The 21,900-nt window shown below is 41.9% G+C and overlaps 1 protein-coding gene across 6 annotated transcripts in view; it reads left to right on the top strand.

Annotated features, from left to right (window-relative positions):
* Positions 1–20,203, top strand: part of MITF (melanocyte inducing transcription factor) — a 111,418-nt gene extending 91,215 nt beyond the window's left edge. For 4 of the 6 annotated variants that reach the window (XM_072875839.1, XM_072875838.1, XM_072875842.1 and 1 more), the window contains 6 exons: positions 1,152–1,247; positions 7,022–7,139; positions 10,345–10,419; positions 11,439–11,514; positions 13,233–13,380; positions 16,116–20,203. In XM_072875839.1, the coding sequence (XP_072731940.1) occupies positions 1,152–1,247; positions 7,022–7,139; positions 10,345–10,419; positions 11,439–11,514; positions 13,233–13,380; positions 16,116–16,517 (915 nt within the window). In that variant the 3' untranslated portion in view covers positions 16,518–20,203. The remainder of the gene's footprint in view (positions 1–1,151; positions 1,248–7,021; positions 7,140–10,344; positions 10,420–11,438; positions 11,515–13,232; positions 13,381–16,115) is intronic. The other 2 variants (XM_072875843.1, XM_072875840.1) reach the window with 1 other exon arrangement.
* The last annotated feature ends 1,697 nt before the right edge of the window (positions 20,204–21,900 follow it).

Genomic DNA, 21,900 nt, shown 5'->3' with positions numbered 1-21,900 from the left:
CAGAAGAAGGTATCAACCACGCTTTAAGGTCTCACTTCAGGAAATCTTTTCTAATGCAGTTTTCCCAAGACTGCATGTTTGTGTTCTTGTCCTGATAGTTTCTAAGACCGCATTTCTATGCAGATCACACTTGCATTTAAAAAAATTATATGAAAAAGCTTTAATCCATCTGTGGTAATTTGTCCTCAGTAGTCTTTTTTTTTTTCCCCTTTTTTTTTTTTAACTAAGGGGTTTTTATTTCTAGTAACAGGACTTTGGATATGGGCTGTAACTGTTAGTTCCTTTCTTGCCCTCACTTCCAGTCAGTGTAATTCATTCTGATCACGCTTTCTGAGCTGATACAAAAATCCCATATACTACTATTTCTACCATCAACATTATGCATTGATTTTGTAGAGGACTGTCATGTAAGCTCCTTTTTTACAGTGAGCAAAAAGGAAACAGTCAATCCTGCAGGACAGTTCGGGGCACCTGTGCGGGTGCTTTGGAGGGCTCTGTTTCTGCTGACCATGCAGGAGCTTATGGAGGCACCTTCCAGCCCAGCCCCAGAAAGAAGATGGCTTGCACCGCCTAAGATCATCTCTGAGCTGCTCTTGGGTGGTGCTTCCTGGGAGGGTGTACGAGGGACATGAATCCAATGGATTCTGTTGTCGAGGGCGGGCAGCCTGTCACCCAGCACCAAGCCTTTGTTCCCTCTCCTTCCCTTGCAGGTGTCAGAGGCTCGGGCATTACTGTCTGTACGCAGGTTTTGACCCCACAACTAGAGGAAAGAGGTGGAGGGTAGGCAGGCAGTGCTGCAGGGGGAAGAGGGATTCACATCGCTAGTGTAGCTCATTCTACGGGTAGCTATCTCCTCCACTGTTCCTGGGAGGAACAGAGTGTCCGTGGGCAGGTAGTGCAGAGAAACTGCTGGTGGGAGGAGTGGGTTAGACCATGAAGCCTCAGCTTTGTCATGACCCGACTGTCCTGGCTGAATAGCAGGAGTCATGGCTGAGGGATTGGATTTGGAGTGTGCTAAAACTGCACAGACACCTCTGCTTGGGCCTCTGCTGCAGAGAGCCGGTATGTGGCTGAAGTGCTTTGTCAGGCCTCTGTATCCTAGTGGTTTTGATAACTGGTTTGTTTTTCTCTGTCCACCTTTTCTGCTGCAGATGGATGATGTGATTGATGACATAATTAGTCTGGAGTCAAGTTACAATGAAGAAATCCTTGGCTTGATGGACCCAGCCCTGCAAATGGCAAATACGGTACAACGGTCCTTTCCATTTGGTTTCCCTGTTAAGTCTAGTTGTCTTTCCTCGAGAGAATGCAAAACTGTAGCATGACTTTTTCTCCAGTCAATTAAGTAGTTATTGTATTGTCCCATAGAGGAGAATCAGGTTTTCTTTGAAGAGTTTAAGGTATACAGTTGCAATGAAAAACATGAATTTAAAAATACAAGCTGGAGTGAGGTCGAGGGAATACAAAGGACAATTTTGTTTTTCTTATTTCAAAGTCAAGTTAGAGAGGATTGTAACAGAGGAGTGAGCTCATACCCATCAATGTTAGAGATCACCATGAACATTATACTTGGCTTCAGAAAGCCTAGAAGGAACTTCTGGCACCCTGGGTTCCTGTATCTTGTCATGTTCAAGTAAGAAATTGTACGCCACACTTAAGCATGTGTTAGCATCCCTATCCAAAGCTGCTCTAGTTTGTTAGCTCTGACATCATAGCTTTAGCTTAACCTGATTTCAAATGGAGAGAAGTCCCTAGCTAGACAACAGCAAAGATGTTATAAAATTTAGGGAAAGGAAAAAAAAAGTTAAAAAAACAACCTTCAAAACAAACAAAAGGGGAAGGAATAAAGAAGCTTAAAAACTGAGTGGGGGAAGGGGACGTAGGAAGCCTGTGATGAAAGACGAGAACACGGAGGTGCGAAAGTTGGTGAGCGAGGGAAGGTGCATGTTACCTCTGAGTTGCTGTTTCTGTTTGCTGGTTCACATTGCTGCGAGCATTAATATAATCGTATTTCTGGCATAATCTTATTTTGATCTTTTGGATCTTTGGAGGGTGGCTTCAGTGAATTTCTTGTCTTAGGCTTAAGTGCTGTTAGATCTGGCTGAGTAGATGTCTGCCAGTGCTGGCGTCTGTTTCTTTTTTATCTAGTGCCAAAATTTACAGCTTACCACATAGCATCGATTTTGTAGCATAGGTTTACATTTGCTGACAGTAGTCGTCTGATGTCATGTTAACCTAGACCTGCGCTCCCACAGATTCCCACAGCGCTCTCGGAGATGTGGTGCGTGCCACAGGAGCAGCCCACCAGAGTCCCTCACGAAATAGTGCCCTTTGAATAGACAGAGAAATAACTGCAGAGTCCTACCAGAAAGAATGAATTTTCCTTTAATCTAAGATGACTTGAAAAGTGCATCTGTCCTGGAGCTTGAGAGGAAAACTTAAAAACCCATGAAAATATAGTTTTCAAGATAGTTACTCTTTTTTAATTGAGGGTTCAGCTTCTTCTGGAGTCCTTTCTCTGAAGTTCCATTGGATTGGGACCCGTTAAATTAGAGGGGACTTGGATTTCTTTGTGCTTTTCTTCCCCTCTCGTTCACAGAGACCCCAGCAGTGTCTCTTTGCTTCCAGGCAAGGACATAATGATACTCTGCACTCTTTTGGTGGAAGGAGTCCATGTAGTCAATATTTAGGGTAGTCTGTTTCCCTCCTGCTTTTGGCATGATGACAGACCTCATAAAGGATGCCTGCTTCACATTTGTTGTGAAATTTCATAAATTACCCACTGTATGTGGTGAAGCCTGTAAAATAAGGATATGGAATAGTAGAATTAAGACTTCTTTACTAATACAGTTAAACTGCTGAAGACAAAAAGCATATTTCAGTCTCTGAATTAACCTGATACCAATCCTGAAGAGATGGAAATTGAACCATGTTTCCCAACAATTGGTTTGGGGAAAAAAAAAAAAAAAAAGGAACCTGTTGTAGCAGACACTCTTCTTTTGGAACAGGATTTAGCTCTTAAAACACACAACATTTTACTAATAAGGAATTAATGCCTGTAGACTGAACTAAGTAGAGGTGGAAGGAATCAAGAGAGGAAATGGTCTCTAAAGAGACACAACCTATAAATAGCTGTGCTGAGACTACAACAAAGGCTGCTATTGTTCCATAACCAACAAAGAATAAAAGGACCAGTTTGTTTCATTTGGTAACAATACTTAATTGATAAGCAAAATCAGGGATTTCTGTGTAGAGCGACCTAAGGGAAGTTTCCAAGTACCTCTTAATTGAAAAGGCCTCATTGCAATCAACTGCTTGTGGAAGTGTTTGTAAACTTTGGCATTAGGTCACAAGTTACCTGGCTTTGCTTCTGTGGTGAAAGGTATTACAAAATGGTCACTAGTTTGCTGAGAGTTTTCTGTGTAGATATGACCTAGTAATTGAATTGCTAGGTACCCTGTAAAGTACTCTCGTATGCCAAGTTGAGATGACAAGTAATTCATCCAACTAATCAATTCAAGCAAAAGTCTGACATAGAAAGCCATGTGAGTACGTGCAGCTCCACTTCTAAATGTGACTTTCCTGTGGAAGTTAAACTCCAGAAGTAGAGAGTAGTCTTATTTCAGGAACTGTCGCTGAGTGTGTGCTTGTAGGTAAGGGAACAACACAATACGTTGTAGGCTGCACAAGCTGGGGAACCAGAATCCCTCCCAGTGTGTACTGATACCTTAGAAACAGCCTTGTTGATCACACAGCTGATGTCTCAATGATTTATATAGAGCCCGAATGACCTGAATGTGGGTACTTGTTTTGTTGGAGTAGTGGAGGAAAAAGGAAAGCCTCAGACTCCCCTGAATGTGCACTGTGATGAGTCTGCAGTAATAATTACCATACTTGAACTTCCTGTTATATAAAAGCCGCAATTTGTTTATGCACCTTGTGAAGCCAAGGCCTAGAAATATGAAATCTCATGAATGAAGGCTTTTTAGACCATGCTGTTTCAATGAAGATAACAAGCTAAGCCTGGCATAAGCCACTCTTCCTTCATTTACTTTTTGGGAGAGTAAAGGTGGATGATCTGAATGATGCTGTATTTAAATTTCTTAGCTAGAAGTGGCTAACAAAGCCTTAAGGGAAGCATATTTAAGTTGGAAAGATGCTAGAGTTTGGTGAAGGCAGGGAAGGAGCACCAGAAAAAGGACATCAAATTCCATGTCTGTCTCAGTTTTGAGACCCGTATCTTCCCAATGAGGCTGTGGGAGTTTTGAACCTTTTCCCATTGCTTTGTACTTGGGGAAAGGGATGAAAGGCTCGACTGTCTTAATAGATTAGAGCTGAAATGTTTGCAAACAATGTTTAATTCTTTCCAGTTTCTTCCAATAGGAGGCATTTGAAATAAATGCCAGGTGTTGCTGCATTGTGTCCATTATAAGCCTTTTCTGGTTTTGTGTGGGTTTTGTGGCTTTTTCTCCCCCCCCGCCCCTTTCAGCCTGGTGACTGCTTTTGTGTGCTCACAGCGCTGCCAACTTGTCCATCTCAAACCAATGCCCTCAGCATAGGGGTGCTCTCCCCTTTCCAGCGGTTCTCTGAACTCTGCACTAATAACTATTGGTCTTACCTTACAAGTCAACTAATTTTTGTCCTCTTGGATGTGGAATAGAATTGGGAACAGAGGATGTGCCTCAATTTTAACTTACGTTTAACTGCAGGTATTAGCCATGTGAGATGAGCTGAAGTCTTGTATGCACTTTATATTTTTCAGATGAAAGGGGTTGTATAAAGTTAGTCCCAAAGATGTGACTTGCAGCCATCATGGAGAAGAGGCCTCTCAGAGAGAGGCTTATACTGAGTGTGGACCATACACGTAGTCACACTTGTAGTAAAATGTTAGAATTGGAGCTTTGACCTGTGGAGTTCAGCTTGCTGAGAAAAGTAGTCAAAGAAAGAAGCCGATCAGTCTCTTTGCTTATGGATCGCTGATTTAAACTGAGATTGTTGGCATCTACCTCTAACGTAAATTTCCTTGATAAGCATTCATGTGTACATGCAAACCTGCAAGGTTTATCAGCTGTACAAATTTCTCCCTTCATCTTCCTTTATTTAGCTAATGCTGCATCAGCAGTGCTTGTGCTTTGGTTGTTGCACAGCTCTTGGTATGGTTCCTCTGGTGCTTGCAATTTCTGCGGGACTTCAGCATGTGCGTTCAGCAGCTGCTGCCTGCATTACATTCCCCTTTTGTGGTGATTGCTTGCACAGGTCCTGTTTATTTGGATGGAAATCTGGCACAGTGTTGTTGACACCTTTGGGAAAAGAAAAAAAAAAACCCAAACAAAAAAAAAATCACAAACCTGTTGTAACAAGCAGGGTCCATCTTGCAGTAAGTAAAGCAGTTTGGTGACCTTGACTATTCCCCGTGTTTAATTATAACCTAGCTGCTTTACCCAGGCTTTGAGATGCTAGTTTCTAGATTTCTTGGGGGGGAATTTTTTTTTTTTTAATTCCCTAAGATTCCTAATTAGATTTCACATGTCTGGTTCTGAACTTCAAGTCACTGGGCTACAAAAAAGTTCTTTGTGCTCTCTCCGTGCTTAGGAGCATGAATAGAAAAAGCGCATCCAAGTCAGAAGGATGTATGACGCTATTGCTGTGCCTGTGTCATGGATGCATTTGAGGGGCCAAAAGATACAAGGGTCAGCCTTGTAGGGCAGTGAGAAAGAGTAGTCACCCTGACATTAATGCAGATATGTCACAACTGGGACAGTAGTCTGTGATGGACAGCTGTGACCTTAGTTTTATTATAGATGTTCCTTTTTTTTTTTTCTTCTTTTTTTAAATTGCGTTCAAGAGCTGAGGGGAGGGCAAGGAATTGTAAGGCTGGATCTTGGTGAGAATTCAGTCGTATTTTTCCTCTGTCACTTAAAGATTGAGTCAGGGGACTTAATTTTTGTTGTTGGCCACTGTCCGTTCAAGACAAGTATCAGCATGGCTTCTAGCTGGTGGTACTTTAATGCATGCACAGCAACTTTGCTTCTTATGGTAGCTCCAGGTGGCAGAGAAATTTTCTTAGGTCTTAGTCTGGCGAGGACCGTCAGCAGGAGTTTAGTAGTCCAGGCTGTGACTCACTCCATTGTATGCAACAGCATTATTTACATGGGTGTAAAGTTAATACTCTAATCTCTGCAGGATCAGTGTCTTGGAGGGATTGGTTTTCTTTGCAGCAACGATAAGTATTGCTACTTAGATAAGATATCAAAGTGTTTTATACCTGTCTTTTCAAAACCTAGTTTGAAAACAAAAGAGAAATGGGTAAAATAATCCACTCAGGATAAACTTCTTTAAATACCTTTCAATGTAAAGGGATAGCTTTGGTAAGTCTTGTTGGAATACTATCCTATTTCTGAATAAATCTCCTTGCTTAAACATACCTAAATAAGAATAGCAGAATGAACAAGTAATTGAGGAAACTTAATGTCAAAATAATCTTCCTCCTACTGGTGCATGTTCTTGTTATGTAAGTTAAAGTAAACTTAAATGTTTTCTGTGTAGGTAGCTTTCAAATCACATGAAAAATGTGATTGATTAATACAGTGTTCTCCCTCAAGCATATGACAGCTTGCTAAGTACTTTCACTCACATATTCCTGGAAAGATGGGGGCTTCCTCCAGGAGTGTTCTGTAGGCTCTTTCAGATTTTTTGAGTAAGAGAAGTGATGGGGATACAGATGTAATAGTTTCACTGAAAAATAAAGAGCAACAATACAGCAATATTGTCAGCATGTTACCTCTTCTTCTGTATATTCTCTGTCTGCATATTCTTGAGGAGAGAAGACAGAATTTTCCCAACGTAGGTGTTTTATTCCTCATGCCCCTGCATATATGTGACTTCTGCTGACCTTATTGCACGCTCTGTTTGCACATGGAAAAGAGCACAGATTTCTTAGCAGATTCTAACTCTGTTCTTCTGTACAAAGCCTTTCGTAAGGGCGAAACAAATGATCCTTTTCCCTGTTTATCTTTTCCAGTTGCCTGTGTCTGGCAATTTGATTGATCTTTATGGCAACCAAAGCATGCCTCCTCCAGGACTCAACATCAGCAACTCATGTCCAGCTAATCTTCCGAATATAAAAAGGGAGCTCACAGGTAAATATACATGTCTTCAATACCACCTTGGAGCAATAGTATAATTGTTTTGAATTCAGGTGATATTGGACATAATTTCTGTTTTGAGAAAGAATACACGCATGAATAGTTACTTTCTGCTTTGTGGACCATTTTTTAGCAGACACATTAGCCTGCAATGGAGTTATGTTCATGGGTGGGCATGTGTATGTTCACTGTGACAAATTAAGGTAAATTCCCTGGTTGTTATAGTGAAATCTGCACATTGAAAACATTGTGTCACAGGAAACTTCCATGTGTCTCTTGCTGAGCCGTTTTCTAGTTTGGGCTTATTGTTTGCTCTATCAACACCAAACTTTAACAACTTCACATCTGGACTCTCTGTGGGATTCATGTTGAGGAATGCTACATGTTGAGGCTTTACTCTAGTAGGAGAGGGCAGTAATGAACAAATAGCCTGTTGTAATACGAAATCTGGACACCTAGATCCTATAAAATGTAAAATTAGGCACTCAAGAGAGAGAATATGTGTCTCTTAAGATGAAAATTAAGTATCCTGTAAATTTCTTGTCATGTCTGTTCTTCCAGCAGTGCTCTGAATAAGCTGTGGGAGGCAGGGGTAGGAAGGGGGACATTAAAAGCCTCTTTTTCTCAAGCACACGCGTACAGAAGCGAAATAGTTTGAAGGAAGAAATAGGTTTTGTATTCTCAAGCATGTTTTGTTTTTGCTGTTCTGTGTCACTTGAAAGGCTATAACCACATGTAGGGTACAGTATATAAGGCAAGCTTGTCTGCAGGAGGAACAAATGGAGATCCATTCTAGAACAGTTGACAAAATCATCTTAATACCCAGAAATAGCTGTTCTTAAGCCCAACATGGAGTCATACTGTATGCAGTATGGTAGAGGCATAGTTTCTTTCTTGTCTGTTGTCTTTCTGGGTTTCTGCTGTGAAAACTCACAGGCTGACTCAGTTGCAAAGCAGGTTCTGGGCAGGAATTAGTTTAAGTAGAGCAGTTTTAATAGCCCAGGAGTCAGCTTCTCAGGAGGAAATGCCACATCTCTGAGCTGGCGGATATTTGCATTTATATGACTGCACAAAATTTGAGTTCAGCACCGAATGAAGACACACAAACTGCACAATGATTTGTGGCTGCTAGAAAAAGAAAAGCTTGTACAGCGATGGAACTATGTTAAGGGGAGGGTGGGAGGGGATGAGAACTACTCAGTCCTGCATTACAGACAGTTTCATTGTCCCAGTTATAGAAAGTTAAAGGTGGCTGTAAACTGCAAACTAAACATCCAGCTTGTCAGATGTCCAGGCTGGTGAATTCACTGCAGATGGTTGTGTAAGACTTCAGTCAAAGAAGGCAGAAAGAGAGGGGAAATTAGTGAGTAAAGTGGTTTTATGGAAGTCCTCAGTACTTCTAAAACAGACCTGAACTAAGTTAAATGTCTATATGCTACATTCACCTGTACACAGAAACAATTTAGGTGAGTGCTTTTTCTGTTCAAAATACATGCTAGCAGATTGCATTTAATTTAGGAGAGGTTTAAGAATTAAACTCAGATTTAACAGCAGTCACTTTGACATTGATCTGGCCAAGCCTTTGGGCAGAAAGCACTATTGATGGTGCTTTCTGACAGCTAGTGATTTTAAAATCAGCATCTTATGGCAGGCAGGAGTCTTTTGGTTCTCCATTTCCTGATTTTGCTGTTGGAACTAGGCTGGAGAGAGCTTGCAACATTTAAATCTAGCATTTGTCAGAAACCTTTCTCCATCCTACCGTATAAATATCAAAATTGTGAAGAACCAAGAAAAGTCAAATCTATTATTCCAGCATCTGATGTTGATGATGGTTGTGAGTTCTCAGCTGTAGTTACTGAAGCATGTAATGGGAATCCTGCTCACCCAGGAGTGCAGTTTCCATCAGTTTTGGCCTTACAAACCTCATATCTGTTTTATAAGGCAATGTCAGATCAAGCCTAAACTTCATTGAGACATGCAGTAGTCTTTCAAGCTTCTTTTGGGATCCTTTGGGAGCCTAGCATAGAAGATGATGTCTTGTTATACTGCATGTAATATTGGGGTAGCTCTTTATTCTAAGTAGTGAAGTAGTCAACTTCCAGTACTCCAAGGGAAACCCTTATCACCTGTTATTTTGAATTGGGTGGGACATAATCCATATTCCATAAAAGTAAAAGAATACAGGAAAGAAATTTGTTGGAATGAGTGAGAGGGTTTGTTTCCATAATGGACTATGTGATAATAGATCACGTGTTCACTTGTCCTCACTGACTGACTGCAAAACTAAATAATGCCTGCTGGTTTTGAGATTTAAATGCAACAGGGCAAGGATTAATGACCTCACCCTTTTAAAAAACTAAAAGGGATAGAGCAAACAAAAAATAATTAAAATTGCTTGAGAAATGTAAGATCAAATGAGAATGAAAATAACAAATTTAGTTATGCTTTTGCCTGAACTATTGCACACTAAGTCCAATAATAAATGTGTGGAGCAAGGTTAAGAACAGTTTGGAGTTGAGGAGACAACTGATGTGCAGCATGGTTGTCATTATTTTTCTTTTTGCTTTTCCTGAAGCAAGGACCACTGTTTTCTAACAATATTGCTAATAAAGGTATTGAATTTTTCATCTTTTTTTCATATACTGAGAACAGTTAGTGTAGCTGGAAAATAAAGTATTTTTAATAGGTCGCTTAAGTTATAACTTGAGTCTTACGGTGATGTGCATGCACGTGCCACAGAAGGACGTAGCCTTAATTCCGGTGAGTAGAGCCTCTGACTCCTGACTGCTTCACATCCTGTGCAGGTAGCAATGCAATAAGCATGCTGTTCCTCTGGTTCAGCTTCTGTGTGGTACGTAAGCGTGCCGGCAGTATGTAAACGTAGGAGAAGGTATGCTGGATTTCAGCAGTTTGTTGTCCTAACGCCTTGCTGAATCAGGGCCTCCGTGGGAAAGGTTCTCGTCACAGAAGTCAGTATGGGAAGTGTGGGAAGAGATGCTCCGCAGGTGCAGGGGTGAAGTTCAACACCAGCATTGTGTTTTGGCAATCACAGCTTACTGTACAGGCCCTTCTCACTCGTTGGAATGAGTGTAATAATTGGTTTGACAAATATCGATCAGGCTTCCTGTGCAAATGTTTCACAGACTGAAACGTTGTGTTTGAATTACTTTAATTCTAATTACTTCATTCACATGCACAGCATGTATTTTTCCTACAGAGTCAGAAGCGAGAGCATTGGCTAAGGAGAGGCAAAAGAAAGACAATCACAACTTGAGTAAGTTTTGGTTCTTCACATTTTGCACCAATTCTAGTAATTATTTTAGGCGTTAAGTGTTCGAATGCTGGTGTTATTAAATCTGAATGAGACACTGCATGTAGTGTATAGTATCAGTTCATTATGGTATGCCCATAGATCAAATATCTCGAATTCTTGTGAAATGTGTGCTTAAATCTACTATTGAATTTTAAACTGTTTTTATTTTTTTTCAATAAGCCAAGTGAACGTGTGGTTGTTATCAAGGGAATTACTGGGAACAACATTTGATCCAGTTGCTTTTAACAAATCCACCTTGCACAATTTTGCCTTTTTTTTTTAATTAATCTAAAATCTTAGATATGTGGTCAATTTGTGACTTTAAACATCAGTGTGCGTCCTCAGTGTGGCAATTCTATAAATTCCATTTTTGAAGGGAATGCATATTTCCAAGTTGGAAAAAAAACATTTTAAAATAATGACCATTTTATGACTTAAAGGATCCTCAAGTTGTCCTTTTATACTTTATATTACTAGAAAAAAGGAACTGTTTCATGCCTTGAGCTATTCAGAAGCCTTTTCCATAGCATGAAAAGCTATGTTTGACTTTTAAGTTTGACTTTTGGATCCTCAAATGTTGCATCTGGAAGACTACTTTAAAAAAGAGACTATACATTTTGTCCCTTTTCCTGCTGTGGGATTTCCTTGAGCATCTAAATTTTTGTCTTTGAATTTGTCTGTGATGCTTTTCCCTAGGAAAACATTTGCTTCTCAGTTGAGTCCTATGCTAACACAGCCATCTTGTGTTTTAGAGTCTCAGTTTAACTCTGCCACTTCAGCAGTCCCACATTTTTACAGTATAGACAGAACTTCTGTCTTAGTGTGTCCATGTGTAGGAGAGCAAAATAAATTGCTCTGTGACTGGATTTTAAGCTTCAGGCGAACATTTCAAAGGCGCTTAAAGAAATCTTTGATGAAACACTCTATGTTGTAATTAAGTGTGAATATTACTTCTAACATTTGTGCTGTTTTTCCTTAAGTTGAACGAAGAAGAAGATTTAATATTAATGATCGTATAAAAGAACTAGGCACTTTGATACCCAAGTCAAATGACCCGTAAGTATAATGTGCCCAAGGAGACTGTGGGAGGGAGGTGTTAAAAGAAAAAAAAAAAAAAAATCTTAGGGGAGAAAAAGAATTCACAAGGAAAAAAAAAAAATTCCTGCATTTTCTTGTATGATCTTAGCACTCCATGATTGTAGAAATGCTTGAAGGTTCCATTATATTTTTTGAAGATTGTTTGGGGATTTATTTTTTCCCTTTTGGAACTTGCTTAATTTTATATTAATTTGATGGGGTTTGTTACAAAACAGTCACCGTACGGTTGTGCAGCAGCTCAGCACCCGGCAGGACCCCGTGGTTTGGCAGGGCTGGGGTTGATGCTAGGAATGACTGCCTTACCAGAGGTGGAGTTGTCAGGATGTGAAATTTTAGAGTAGTCTCGCTGCTTAGCTGACTGCCTGGCTGCTTGTCTTGCTAAATGATTCTTTTAATTTATTAGATGTCATAGGTTGGCAAGACTGAACCAGTCCTTCTTTGTGTGAAAATGGAGGGCAGTTCATCTGGGAAGCCATCATATTCCCCTTCCCTCCAAGAAAAAAGAGGAAAAATAAAGAGTGTAGCTGTGTGTCTGTTCACTGATAATTTGCCAGTGTTTGTGGTAATTTCCCAGTAGTTCTTTTAGGTAATTTTACTGCTGCTAACTTGTCTTAACACTTTTCCCAATGCTGATTTAATAGCAAGGTACCCACCTTGCTCTGGAGCTTGCAAGTCTCACTTAAATCTGGATCAATGCCCCATGATGCTTTTGGGGAGAGTTTCCATTATTTTAAGGCAGTTGCTCATGGAGTAACTCATAGCTACTCTTCAGAGAGGCTCTTTAGCTTCCTCTAAGGCAAGCAAGACAATATTGCACAGTGTCAACCTATGGGACAGGTGGATCTTTGGTCTGATAGTCTGCAGTAAACTTTTTTATTTGCTTAAACAAAGTAAGATGCTGTGGGGGAGAAGATGATGCAGGCAGCCTCTGTCTCTAAAGCAAGTGTGGGAGGAATAATGTGAGAGAGGCAGTATGGGAGCCACGTACCCCTGCCTGAAGAACCATCATCTCTAGGCTGCAATGTGGCATTTGTATTTTATCCAGAGTTTAAGTTTAAAGCACCTGAATATGCTGCTGTATTGGGCTCTTCTCTTCCTACCGTAACACAGCTGTGATACAGTGCCACCAGGAGGACTACTGCTTGCTGCTGCTTGGGAGCTAAAGGGCCTCAGGTCTTTCTCCCACGGAAGCACCAGGTCATATATGGTCCTTCTAATTCCCCAGCTGAAATCAAGCATCACCCAGATAAGCCGTGCGATGTTTGAGAAGAGTCTTGTGGGGTTTTGTTGTTGTTGTCTTGCAGCCTTGCCGTAAGGCAATGAAAGGGGACCCTGGTCTTCGGTCGCTCTGCACAGAGCTGGCCCCAAACTGTGCAGAAGGCAGGGGCTTGGCCCCCGGGGGCTGCGGGGAGCCTGGAGGGCCACAGGGCAGCCCCTGGGCTCTGTGCCCTTCGGCCGGGCCGGGCCGGGGCTGGCTGCAGTCTGCTGTGCAATAGCTGCACTCTGGCCCCCTCTAGTGCATTTCAAATGCCTTCTGTATTCATGAACTTGGAATAAATATTAGCCAGGTGTTATGTATATATGAGGTGTAATCATAGCTGCCGATGTGAAGGTAATGACTATAAAATAAAACCTCCCTGAGACCCTTAACTCTTCCTTTTTTATTGATTTCAAAGGGATATGCGCTGGAATAAGGGAACTATTCTAAAAGCGTCAGTGGACTACATCCGTAAGCTGCAAAGAGAACAGCAACGCACAAAGGAGCTTGAGAACAGACAGAAGAAGTTGGAACATGCCAACAGGCACCTGCTGCTCAGAATACAGGTTTGCTGATAAATAAACTGCAAATGCTCTTGATGTTGCAGTGTGTGACTGCAAATAATGGTAACTGAAGCTTGTTTGTAGGAATGTGGGTTAGAAGGAACCACCATTTTAATACATGGTGACCGATGCTGAGATGTCTGCAGAAATTTTTCCAGAAAAAAACCAGGATACATTAGTTTAAAAAAAAAAAAAAAAAAAAATCCCAACACTCTAGTAAAGCACTTGGGGCTGGTCTATTTTTGTTCTACTATGGCCAGCATAAGTTGCAAACGATACGATAAGATTTATATGGTAGTTTTTTTGGGTTTTGTTGGGGGTTTTTTTGGTGCCAGACGTAACGAATTGGGACTTCATATATGATTTATTTGTTGATAGTGATCAAATTCAGTTCAGCTGTTGGGGAGTATGTTCACTTTAGTTGTCTTGTTTGTGGAGTTTTTTCGACCTGTAGCTTTAGTGCTTGTTTTCTTTTCCTCTGAAGCAGTTTCGGATGAATGGCAATAACTGAAATCTTTTTGTTTTGCTTGTGGGTTTTCCACACTGTGTGGGGACCAATCTAGGCCCTATCTGTCAGAGAAGCTCTACAGATTGCAGTCTTCTACATCTGATCTCTTATTTCTTCTCTTGATCAGCCTCTCCCTGATGCTCTGCAGGAATCTATCATCTGCTTTCTGGTGGAGGGTAAACACTGCTCGCAGGACAAAATGGGGGGGAGGGGGGGACAGTATTGGTGACAAACACTGCAGCACCATATCTTGAGTTCCCCGTAGGTATCTCGGAGACTTGGCAGCTGTATTTAATGTTGAGGCTGCCCTGGCTTGTCTGAGAGCAGTTGCAGAGAAGCACACCTAATGCAAGTGCTCCAAGAGTTTTTGCAGCAAGACAACCAAGAGCTATGGATGTTGAGCTGCTTTTTTTTGTCCAGGGAGCTATGGTTGGTTGTCTTCCTTGTTCCTTGAAGTCTGTAGGACTGTAAAACAGTTCTCCTCAACACTGAAAAGCAGTAGGTGGCATGAATATGTTTTCTCCATGGGTTGTTGCCTTGTTAGATTCACCTAGATTCCCAATAGCCTGTATTACACAGATTTAGAGGTGACAACTCCATTTCTGTAATTCCTTTGCCTTCACCTCAAGCTGGATAGGAAACCTTAGCCTTGCAGCCTACACAGCTTTTGTTGCCAACTCTGTTCCCCAGGTGGGCAAAGATAGCTGGATATCCACTCCTCTCCATAAAAGGGTAATTAAAGAAGTATATCTAGAATTGGGTGTAAGAACACATAACACGGAGGCAGTGGTGTCCCAGATACTCTCATGTTGCTACTTGCCTGCAGTGCGAACAGCTGAACTCTGCATGCAGCCTGCATGCAGGGCTGGCTGCTGTGTCAGGAGACCCCTGAACCACAGCACGGCTAATCCACAAAGTAGATAATAAAGCTAGAAATACCTGAGAGTCAAGCGTGGAAGTAAACAGCTTTAAAATAGAACAGGCTGGGTTGAGCTTCAGTGCAGTTTTTGTACTACTTTGAGCAATCTGTTTGCTAGAGTGAGACCATAAAGACGTGCAACACTTCTGCAGAGCAACATCAACCAGTGGTATTTCAAAGCTAAGTCGGGTTGCTTTTTAAGCATCTTTCATCTTCCTTTGCATTATCCATCTGCTCTGGCTCCTTCAATCAAAACAACATAAAAACCAGACCCTTGAATAATAGGCAATACATCTGGCAGCAAATAACCTAAAGCCCATATTTTCCCTTTTTGTGTTGATTCTGATTAAGCGCAGAATAAGGAACTCCTGATTTTGGCACATTAGCTGATGGAAGAAGTGCTTCCTTGTTCCACTTCCTCTGTTGATCTTGCAGTGTGCCGTTACAAGCTTGTTGTCTTAGCTTGAAAATGGAAAAAAGGCTATTAATCAACCTCAGTGATAGGAATATCCAGAAACAGTACAATCACTACAGTGATTGTGATTGCCTAATATAATGCATAAGTAGAAGCAAAACATCTCTCTTACTGCTGCATTTGAGAAAGGGCATTTAAGTGAATTCTTTTGTTACCTGTCTTCAGTCAAGTGCATCTATATGATTAAATGTGAAGGTGGGGTTTAAACTTTTCATGAAGTTTTGAAGAATCCCAGCTGTGTCTGAAGTCTAGAGCCTTCCTATGACTTGCCTATAATTTTTCAGTGCAGGAATAGTGTTGCTCAGTTTTGGCTGACCTCTAGTTCCAGCTCTACCAGACTTGTAGAATGAGAAATGCCCCTTCCAGTGTCTCAGCAGGAAATGACAAGCATCATATATAGACATGCTATGCTTTCACATACAACTTTTTAAAAAGTACTAAGCATATGCTTCTGCTGTATCTTTTTTTTTTTTTCCAACTTTTAAATGCTTTCCTCACTTGACCTGATGCCAAACTTGCCTACCGTGGCACTTGTTTGAGAAGAGGCCCTGAGGGGAAACATGCCTGTTCTACAGGGCACTGGGTTTTGGCTCTGGTGTAAGTTCTGAGAAGTGTGAAGGACCTGTGTGGGGTGGTGTTCACCCACCTCTTCAAGAGACTAATATTCAGGTGAAAATCTGCAGGGCAGAAGTGTACAAGGTGCAAGCGCTTGTCGCTACTGGAAAGGGAAGAAACGGTTTGTGTACAAGAGAAGGAAACTGTATGCAAGAGCGTAAGATGACAGATTTTGCTTTCAGATTTTTTTTTTTTAATTTGTCCCTTATCTTCCTTCACAGGAACTTGAGATGCAAGCTCGGGCACATGGACTGTCCCTTGTTCCGTCTACAGGCCTTTGCTCCCCTGATATGGTCAACAGGGTCATCAAACAAGAGCCTGTGCTGGACAACTGCAACCAAGACATCATGCCACACCACACAGACCTGTCTTGCACTACCACCCTCGATCTCACTGACGGTACCATCACCTTCAGTGACAACCTCGGAAATGTGACTGAACCAACTGGCACTTACAGTGTTCCTGCAAAAATGGGATCCAAACTGGAAGATATCTTGATGGACGATACCCTCTCCCCTGTTGGAGTAACTGACCCACTACTTTCCTCTGTGTCTCCTGGAGCATCGAAGACGAGTAGCAGGCGGAGCAGCGTGAGCATGGAGGACACCGATCATGCTTGTTAGCATATACTCTGCACACCTTTCATAAACTGCTTTGTTTCTTGATCAGTAGATTAAATAATTTACAAATTATTTTGTAGAATAAATTTGTAGAATTTTTTGATTTTTTTTTCCTTGTGCTTCATCAGTAGCCCAGTGTGTGTGCGTGTGTGTATATATTATATATATATAGGATTTTTTTAGAATTTTTGTGAAGAAACTTGTATATTCTATTTTAAAACTACCAATGCCTCCAAAATATTGTACAGCATATGTACAGTATCTATGAACTGGATTCACCAAGAACTTTGAACTGGTCAAATCTACTCAAAGCAATAGAATTACAAATGAAGAGTCTCTTTCTACTGGGGGGGAGGGGGTAATTGTGGAATTGTAAATGCAACCTGTTTACTTGGAAACAAAATGTAAAGTTAAAGAATGTAAAGAAACAAAAACAAAAAAAAGTCCAATTTGTAATTGTATTAATTGAATAGTGCTGCCTTAAAGATACAGTGTCCCTCAAATAGTCTCTACATGACAAGTGTTTAGGGAAAAATACCCACCCTACTCCACTCGGAATACAAACAAAACAAAAAAGTGTTAAGACATCCTGATTGTGTTGATTGTGATATAAAATGCTGTTGCTGAAAATTGCAGGGAGATGTGAGTCTCTTTCTCAGAGTGCTGTTTAATTTTACTCTGAGCTGATTTGGGTTTTCCTTTTGATCACGGTTCGAGTTTTTCTCTTAGACTTTTTTCTTTTGTTTTGTAACACGCATTGATGGCTTGCCAACAGTAAACCAAGCAGGAGCACTGTAAGTTGGTATACCCTCTTTGGACAAAAAAAATTGATACATTTTATCAGCTGGGCACATTATGTTGTACATATCTAATTGGCTTTATTTTTTTTAAATTGCATTGTACAGTTTATTTTGATTTGCATGGATTCCTTAGTTATCTTCAACTTTTTGTTTTAAATATATTTGTATTTCATTTGTAAGATTTTTGCCTCTTAATATTGCAACAATTTTTTGACATTTTTAAAACTCATTGGAAGTTTTCTGCGTTCTTTGTAAACACTTGAAAGGAAGCTTTTATGCAGGGTTCTGTGTTTTAAGAGAGATTTTGAGAATATTTTGTATATTACAGTCTCACTTTGAAAATGTTTTTAAACACATTTAAGGTAGAGTACAAATTTAGATTAGGTAATAAAACAACTCTGTAGAGAAACTGAACTTACATATTTATTTTTAGTGATACAGAAAAAAGTAGTAATATGCTTGGAAACATAACTATGTAGTTAATATACCCGTTATAGTAATTTGTGTTTTATTTCAGCACTGGGGCTGACAAAAGAAAAAAAAACCAAACAAAAAAAGAGTAAATTACTGTATCTGCAAATAACTGTTACTTGATAACAATGTTATTAATTTTTAACATGCAACAATGTTGTAAAAGTAGTTCGGTGCATTATCTACTCAAGTGTAGTCCTATGCAATAACGGTAGTTATACTTGTATTATATCAAGCCTAGGTGTTTTACAGAGGTGACATGTGGTGTTACGAGCTAGACGGATTGAATGGATTTCTCAATAGCAGCCTACAGCTCACTCGCAAGCAGCAGGCAAGCGTATCTCATTCAGAATGAAGTGCCTTAAACTCTAGTTGTAGTCTTCCTCGACTAGCACTGACTGAAGTGTGGCATAGGAGAGAGCTTTAGGGTGATGTTTTATAGGACGTTGAAGTGTAGCATGGTGCCTACGTATAGAAAACAAGAGCTTCCCGTTCTCCTTTGTGCTACACTGGAAATTACATAGGATAAATGAAATGGTTAGTGACTTGAGTGCCAGTTTGGCAGGCTTTATAAGGAAACCTTGGTCACAGCAGTTAGTGTTCAGAAATCAAATGTGAATTGGGTAGCGATGGGACAGCTGGGGACAACGTCCGGAGTTCCCGTAGCCTACAGCGTGGCTCGCTGAGCTTTCACCCAAATGTTTCCCCATGGAGGGGTTCTTGAAGCGTCCCCTGCCTGGCACCACTCCTCCCGGTGCTGATGGTGAGGGGCACAGGGCTCAGCGGGGCTGCAGCTTGCTGTTGTGGTACTCTGGGGTCTATGTTCGTGTCGCTCCTTCTGTGGCTGTTGCTGGCTGCGTCCTGCCGTCTCCATTTCTGCTTGAGCAGCGAGCTATGTGTTAGCATTGATGCAACCACTGGGTTGTAGCTCTTTTTTTTTTTTTTTTTTATTTTCTATCTTTTGAAGGAGGATCTGGAGTTAGGTTATAATGATGCCTCTCCCCCCCACCCCAGACAGCTTTTGGGAATGTGTCTTTCCTAGGGTAGTGAAGCTCTGGCCCAGGGCAGGACCCGGGAGCCTGCAGAATGCACTGCAACCGTTGTGGTCCTCGGGCAGGGAAGTTCCCTGCAGGGCAGCTGTGCCGTAGTTAGCTCTGAGTTGAGTATGCAAGGTACAGGCTTCTGGTGCTGCCATTTGGTAATGGTGACAGGTAAAGAAAATCGGGGCTGTAAAATGCTTGTAGCTGTAACACAGGGTTGTGTTACCCTTCCCCATTAAAATGGGACAGCTCTGCAGCATTGTACAAAATCAGGGCATGCAGGCTTGAGCGTAGTAACTGAAAACCACTGAATGTATTGAATAAGGCGCTTGGTTTGATGCCTATGCTGGGCATTCAGAAATTGAAGTCTGGACTGTGGTATATAAATATTTTTCAAGCTTATGTGAAACACTGGTACTTGCTGACAGCCATGACTTCTGATTTTTGGCTGCTTGCTGCGTGGAGATGAGTTAGGATTCAAGGAAAACCATTATATCAAGAGCTGGATTTCTTGATAAAAGTCGCTGTGGCCCCAGCAGCTGTGTTGTGTGTTCCCCGTACGTTGTGTTGCTCTGGGGTAACATATGACTCGGCTGTGCCCTGCTCACTCTTCACCCCGCGTTTCCTTAGGCTACAGCCCTCCTCTGAGTTTGCCCACGCTTTGAGTGGAAGCACGTTGACGCTGCAGTGGGGACATCTCTAGGAGACACGGACCTCCAGGCAGGTGCGAACTGGAGATGTCTTTGCCTGTTTGCACGTGGTGGAATGTGTGGCCGTGGCGTTTCACAGGGGATCAATGGCACAGGAGAGAGACAGCAATTAGAGGCAGGGTTTGATGTGAACTAGGTGGAGTGAGGAGGACAGAAGTTGTTGCCCAATCTGATGACGGTGTCTGGTGTGACACTGGGCCGGCAGTGGCTTCCCTGAGCGGGTGGGCGGGATACCTACCAGTTCTCACTTTGCCAAAGCCATGCAACAAGCAGAAACATGCAGAGTACCATGAAGTTCTTCCTTACTGCTTTTGGCCTACAAAGCAATATTTAACTCTTACAACCTGTAAAAGCAAAAAGAAGGTACATAAGGAAAGCACAAAGCACAAAATAATGCACTTACATTTATGTTGTTTGACATAAAATGCACTGGGGGGGAAGCTGATGTTGATAATAGTATAAATACCTATATTTCTTGAAAAAGTGACATTAATTACTGCCTCTTGCTATGATGCTTGGTACTGTAATGTTGATATTCATCTGCTGTTGACTGCAGCAATAATTTGTGTATGGTCCATAGCACTGTAAATTATGGATCAATATTAATGTATCCACTGAAATAATTTGAACTGTTGTTCTTGATAGATGGATTAAAGCATTTGGTTTTTCACATACGTCTGTGTAAGCCACTCGTTTTCTGTGTAAGTGAATCTTGTTTTTCTGTACATTTGAAGACCCAGCAGTGCTCCTGTGTTTGTGACTTGGTGGTGAATGTCTCCATGTTCCTGACCTGGTGTCAGTCAGCAACCCCGGTTGCACCAGAGCTGTCCGGTTGTGTTTGTATTGTGGTAGCACGGCAGGGACGGAGCTATGGATCAGGCCCCACCTGGGCTTTGCAAATACACACCAAAGCGGATAGACCCAAAGCTTATGGTGCAGCATAAGGAACAAAACAGGTGAACTTGGAAAAATGTCATTGCCTCTCTCCCCTCCTGTGGGCTCTCGCCTTTCGCCTCCTCAAAGGGGTGTCTGCCAACGCCACCCTGGCTGCATTGCCCTTCGCCTCTCACCAGCTGCCCTGTGTCACGCACGGGCTTGGTGAGGCCTCGGGGTACCTACACCTCTTTGCCATGCTGCCGCTCCTGCAAGGTCACCTACGCCCAGCAGCCATACACAGAAGCACTTCCCTGCCTTCTCTGGCTGACCTGTGCACGGGGAGATCCTCGTTCTCGCTCTGCTCACCCCCGGGGTCGCTCCTCCGAAACCCCCACTCACCTCATGTGCAAAGAGCTGCTCTTGGATTGTGCTGGGAGCTGCAGCTGGTGCTGGGTTGAAACCACCTGGGTTCTTGTTTTGTCTTCCCATCTTCAATATTTTTCCCTGTGTCTCTGTTGCTTTCATCCCTTCTGGTCTTGTTCTTCGACAGGCTGTTGCTTACTGTGCTCACAGTGTGGAGTCCTCGCCGTCTCTGTGGACGTTGCTGCAGCAGCAGTAGTGGTTAATGCGTATTATCTTACGGGTTTTAAGCCCTGAATACAAACAACAGAAGTTTTGAATTTGGCCTGTCTTGAAAATCTGATGTCTATTAGGAGGAGAAAATACTTAATTCAATTACAATTAAAAATTACTAGCTGTCCTGCATCACTCAATTTAAAAACTAACCAAACAAAAAATGCTGGGCGAAGCTACTTGACTCTGCTAGGAATAGAGTAGAAAAACCCTGCGCCCTCTTTATAGAAGATATTGGAGTTGAAGCTTGTGAGTGTTTCCAGCAGGCTTTGTAATGCTATTTCTTTAGAAATTCAGCACAGTATTAGAATGTGGCATTGTAGTACTGCAATAGGAAATCTATTTATCAGCAGCCTAGGATAGAATTTCTAATTTAAGTTGGAATTTTTAGATGCATTTTGGCTTTCCTTTTGGTGGTCAGTTGTGCCAGCGCTGTGTTTTGGGAGTGAATTTCTTGTCGGTGGGAGCAGCTCTGGGTTTTAGCTGGGTTGCAGAACCCAGGAGGAGCAGGAAGAAAACCCGTCGCGGGGGTATTGGCTGTAAGCGGTTGCTCAACGTGTGTCAGCAAAGGGGTGGTAGCAGGTCTGCTTAGAAGCCTTTTAGTTCCTTTGGACAAGCCTGAAAAATTCTGTGCAGGGTAAGAAAGTGGATGTTAAAAATAAGGCTGCCAGCACCGGGTGGGGTCTGGTTTGCTGGAAAGCCCCGTGGCTGGGCTGTGGGATGCTGTGGGGCTTGGCTGCACGGTGCGGCGGCACAGCAGGACCCTGCTACCAGGTCACCGCATCGTGCTTTCCTTCTGAGGAGACGCACCTAGGAGCTCGGCAGCTCCCGATGCCTGGAAGGAGGTGGTGACTGT

The sequence above is a fragment of the Ciconia boyciana genome, chromosome 11, assembly GCF_034638445.1.
Source record: "Ciconia boyciana chromosome 11, ASM3463844v1, whole genome shotgun sequence".
In the NCBI taxonomy this organism is placed as follows: Eukaryota; Metazoa; Chordata; class Aves; order Ciconiiformes; family Ciconiidae; genus Ciconia; species Ciconia boyciana.
Note: the sequence above shows the minus strand (reverse complement) of the source record. Positions and strands in the feature narration are given on the sequence as shown.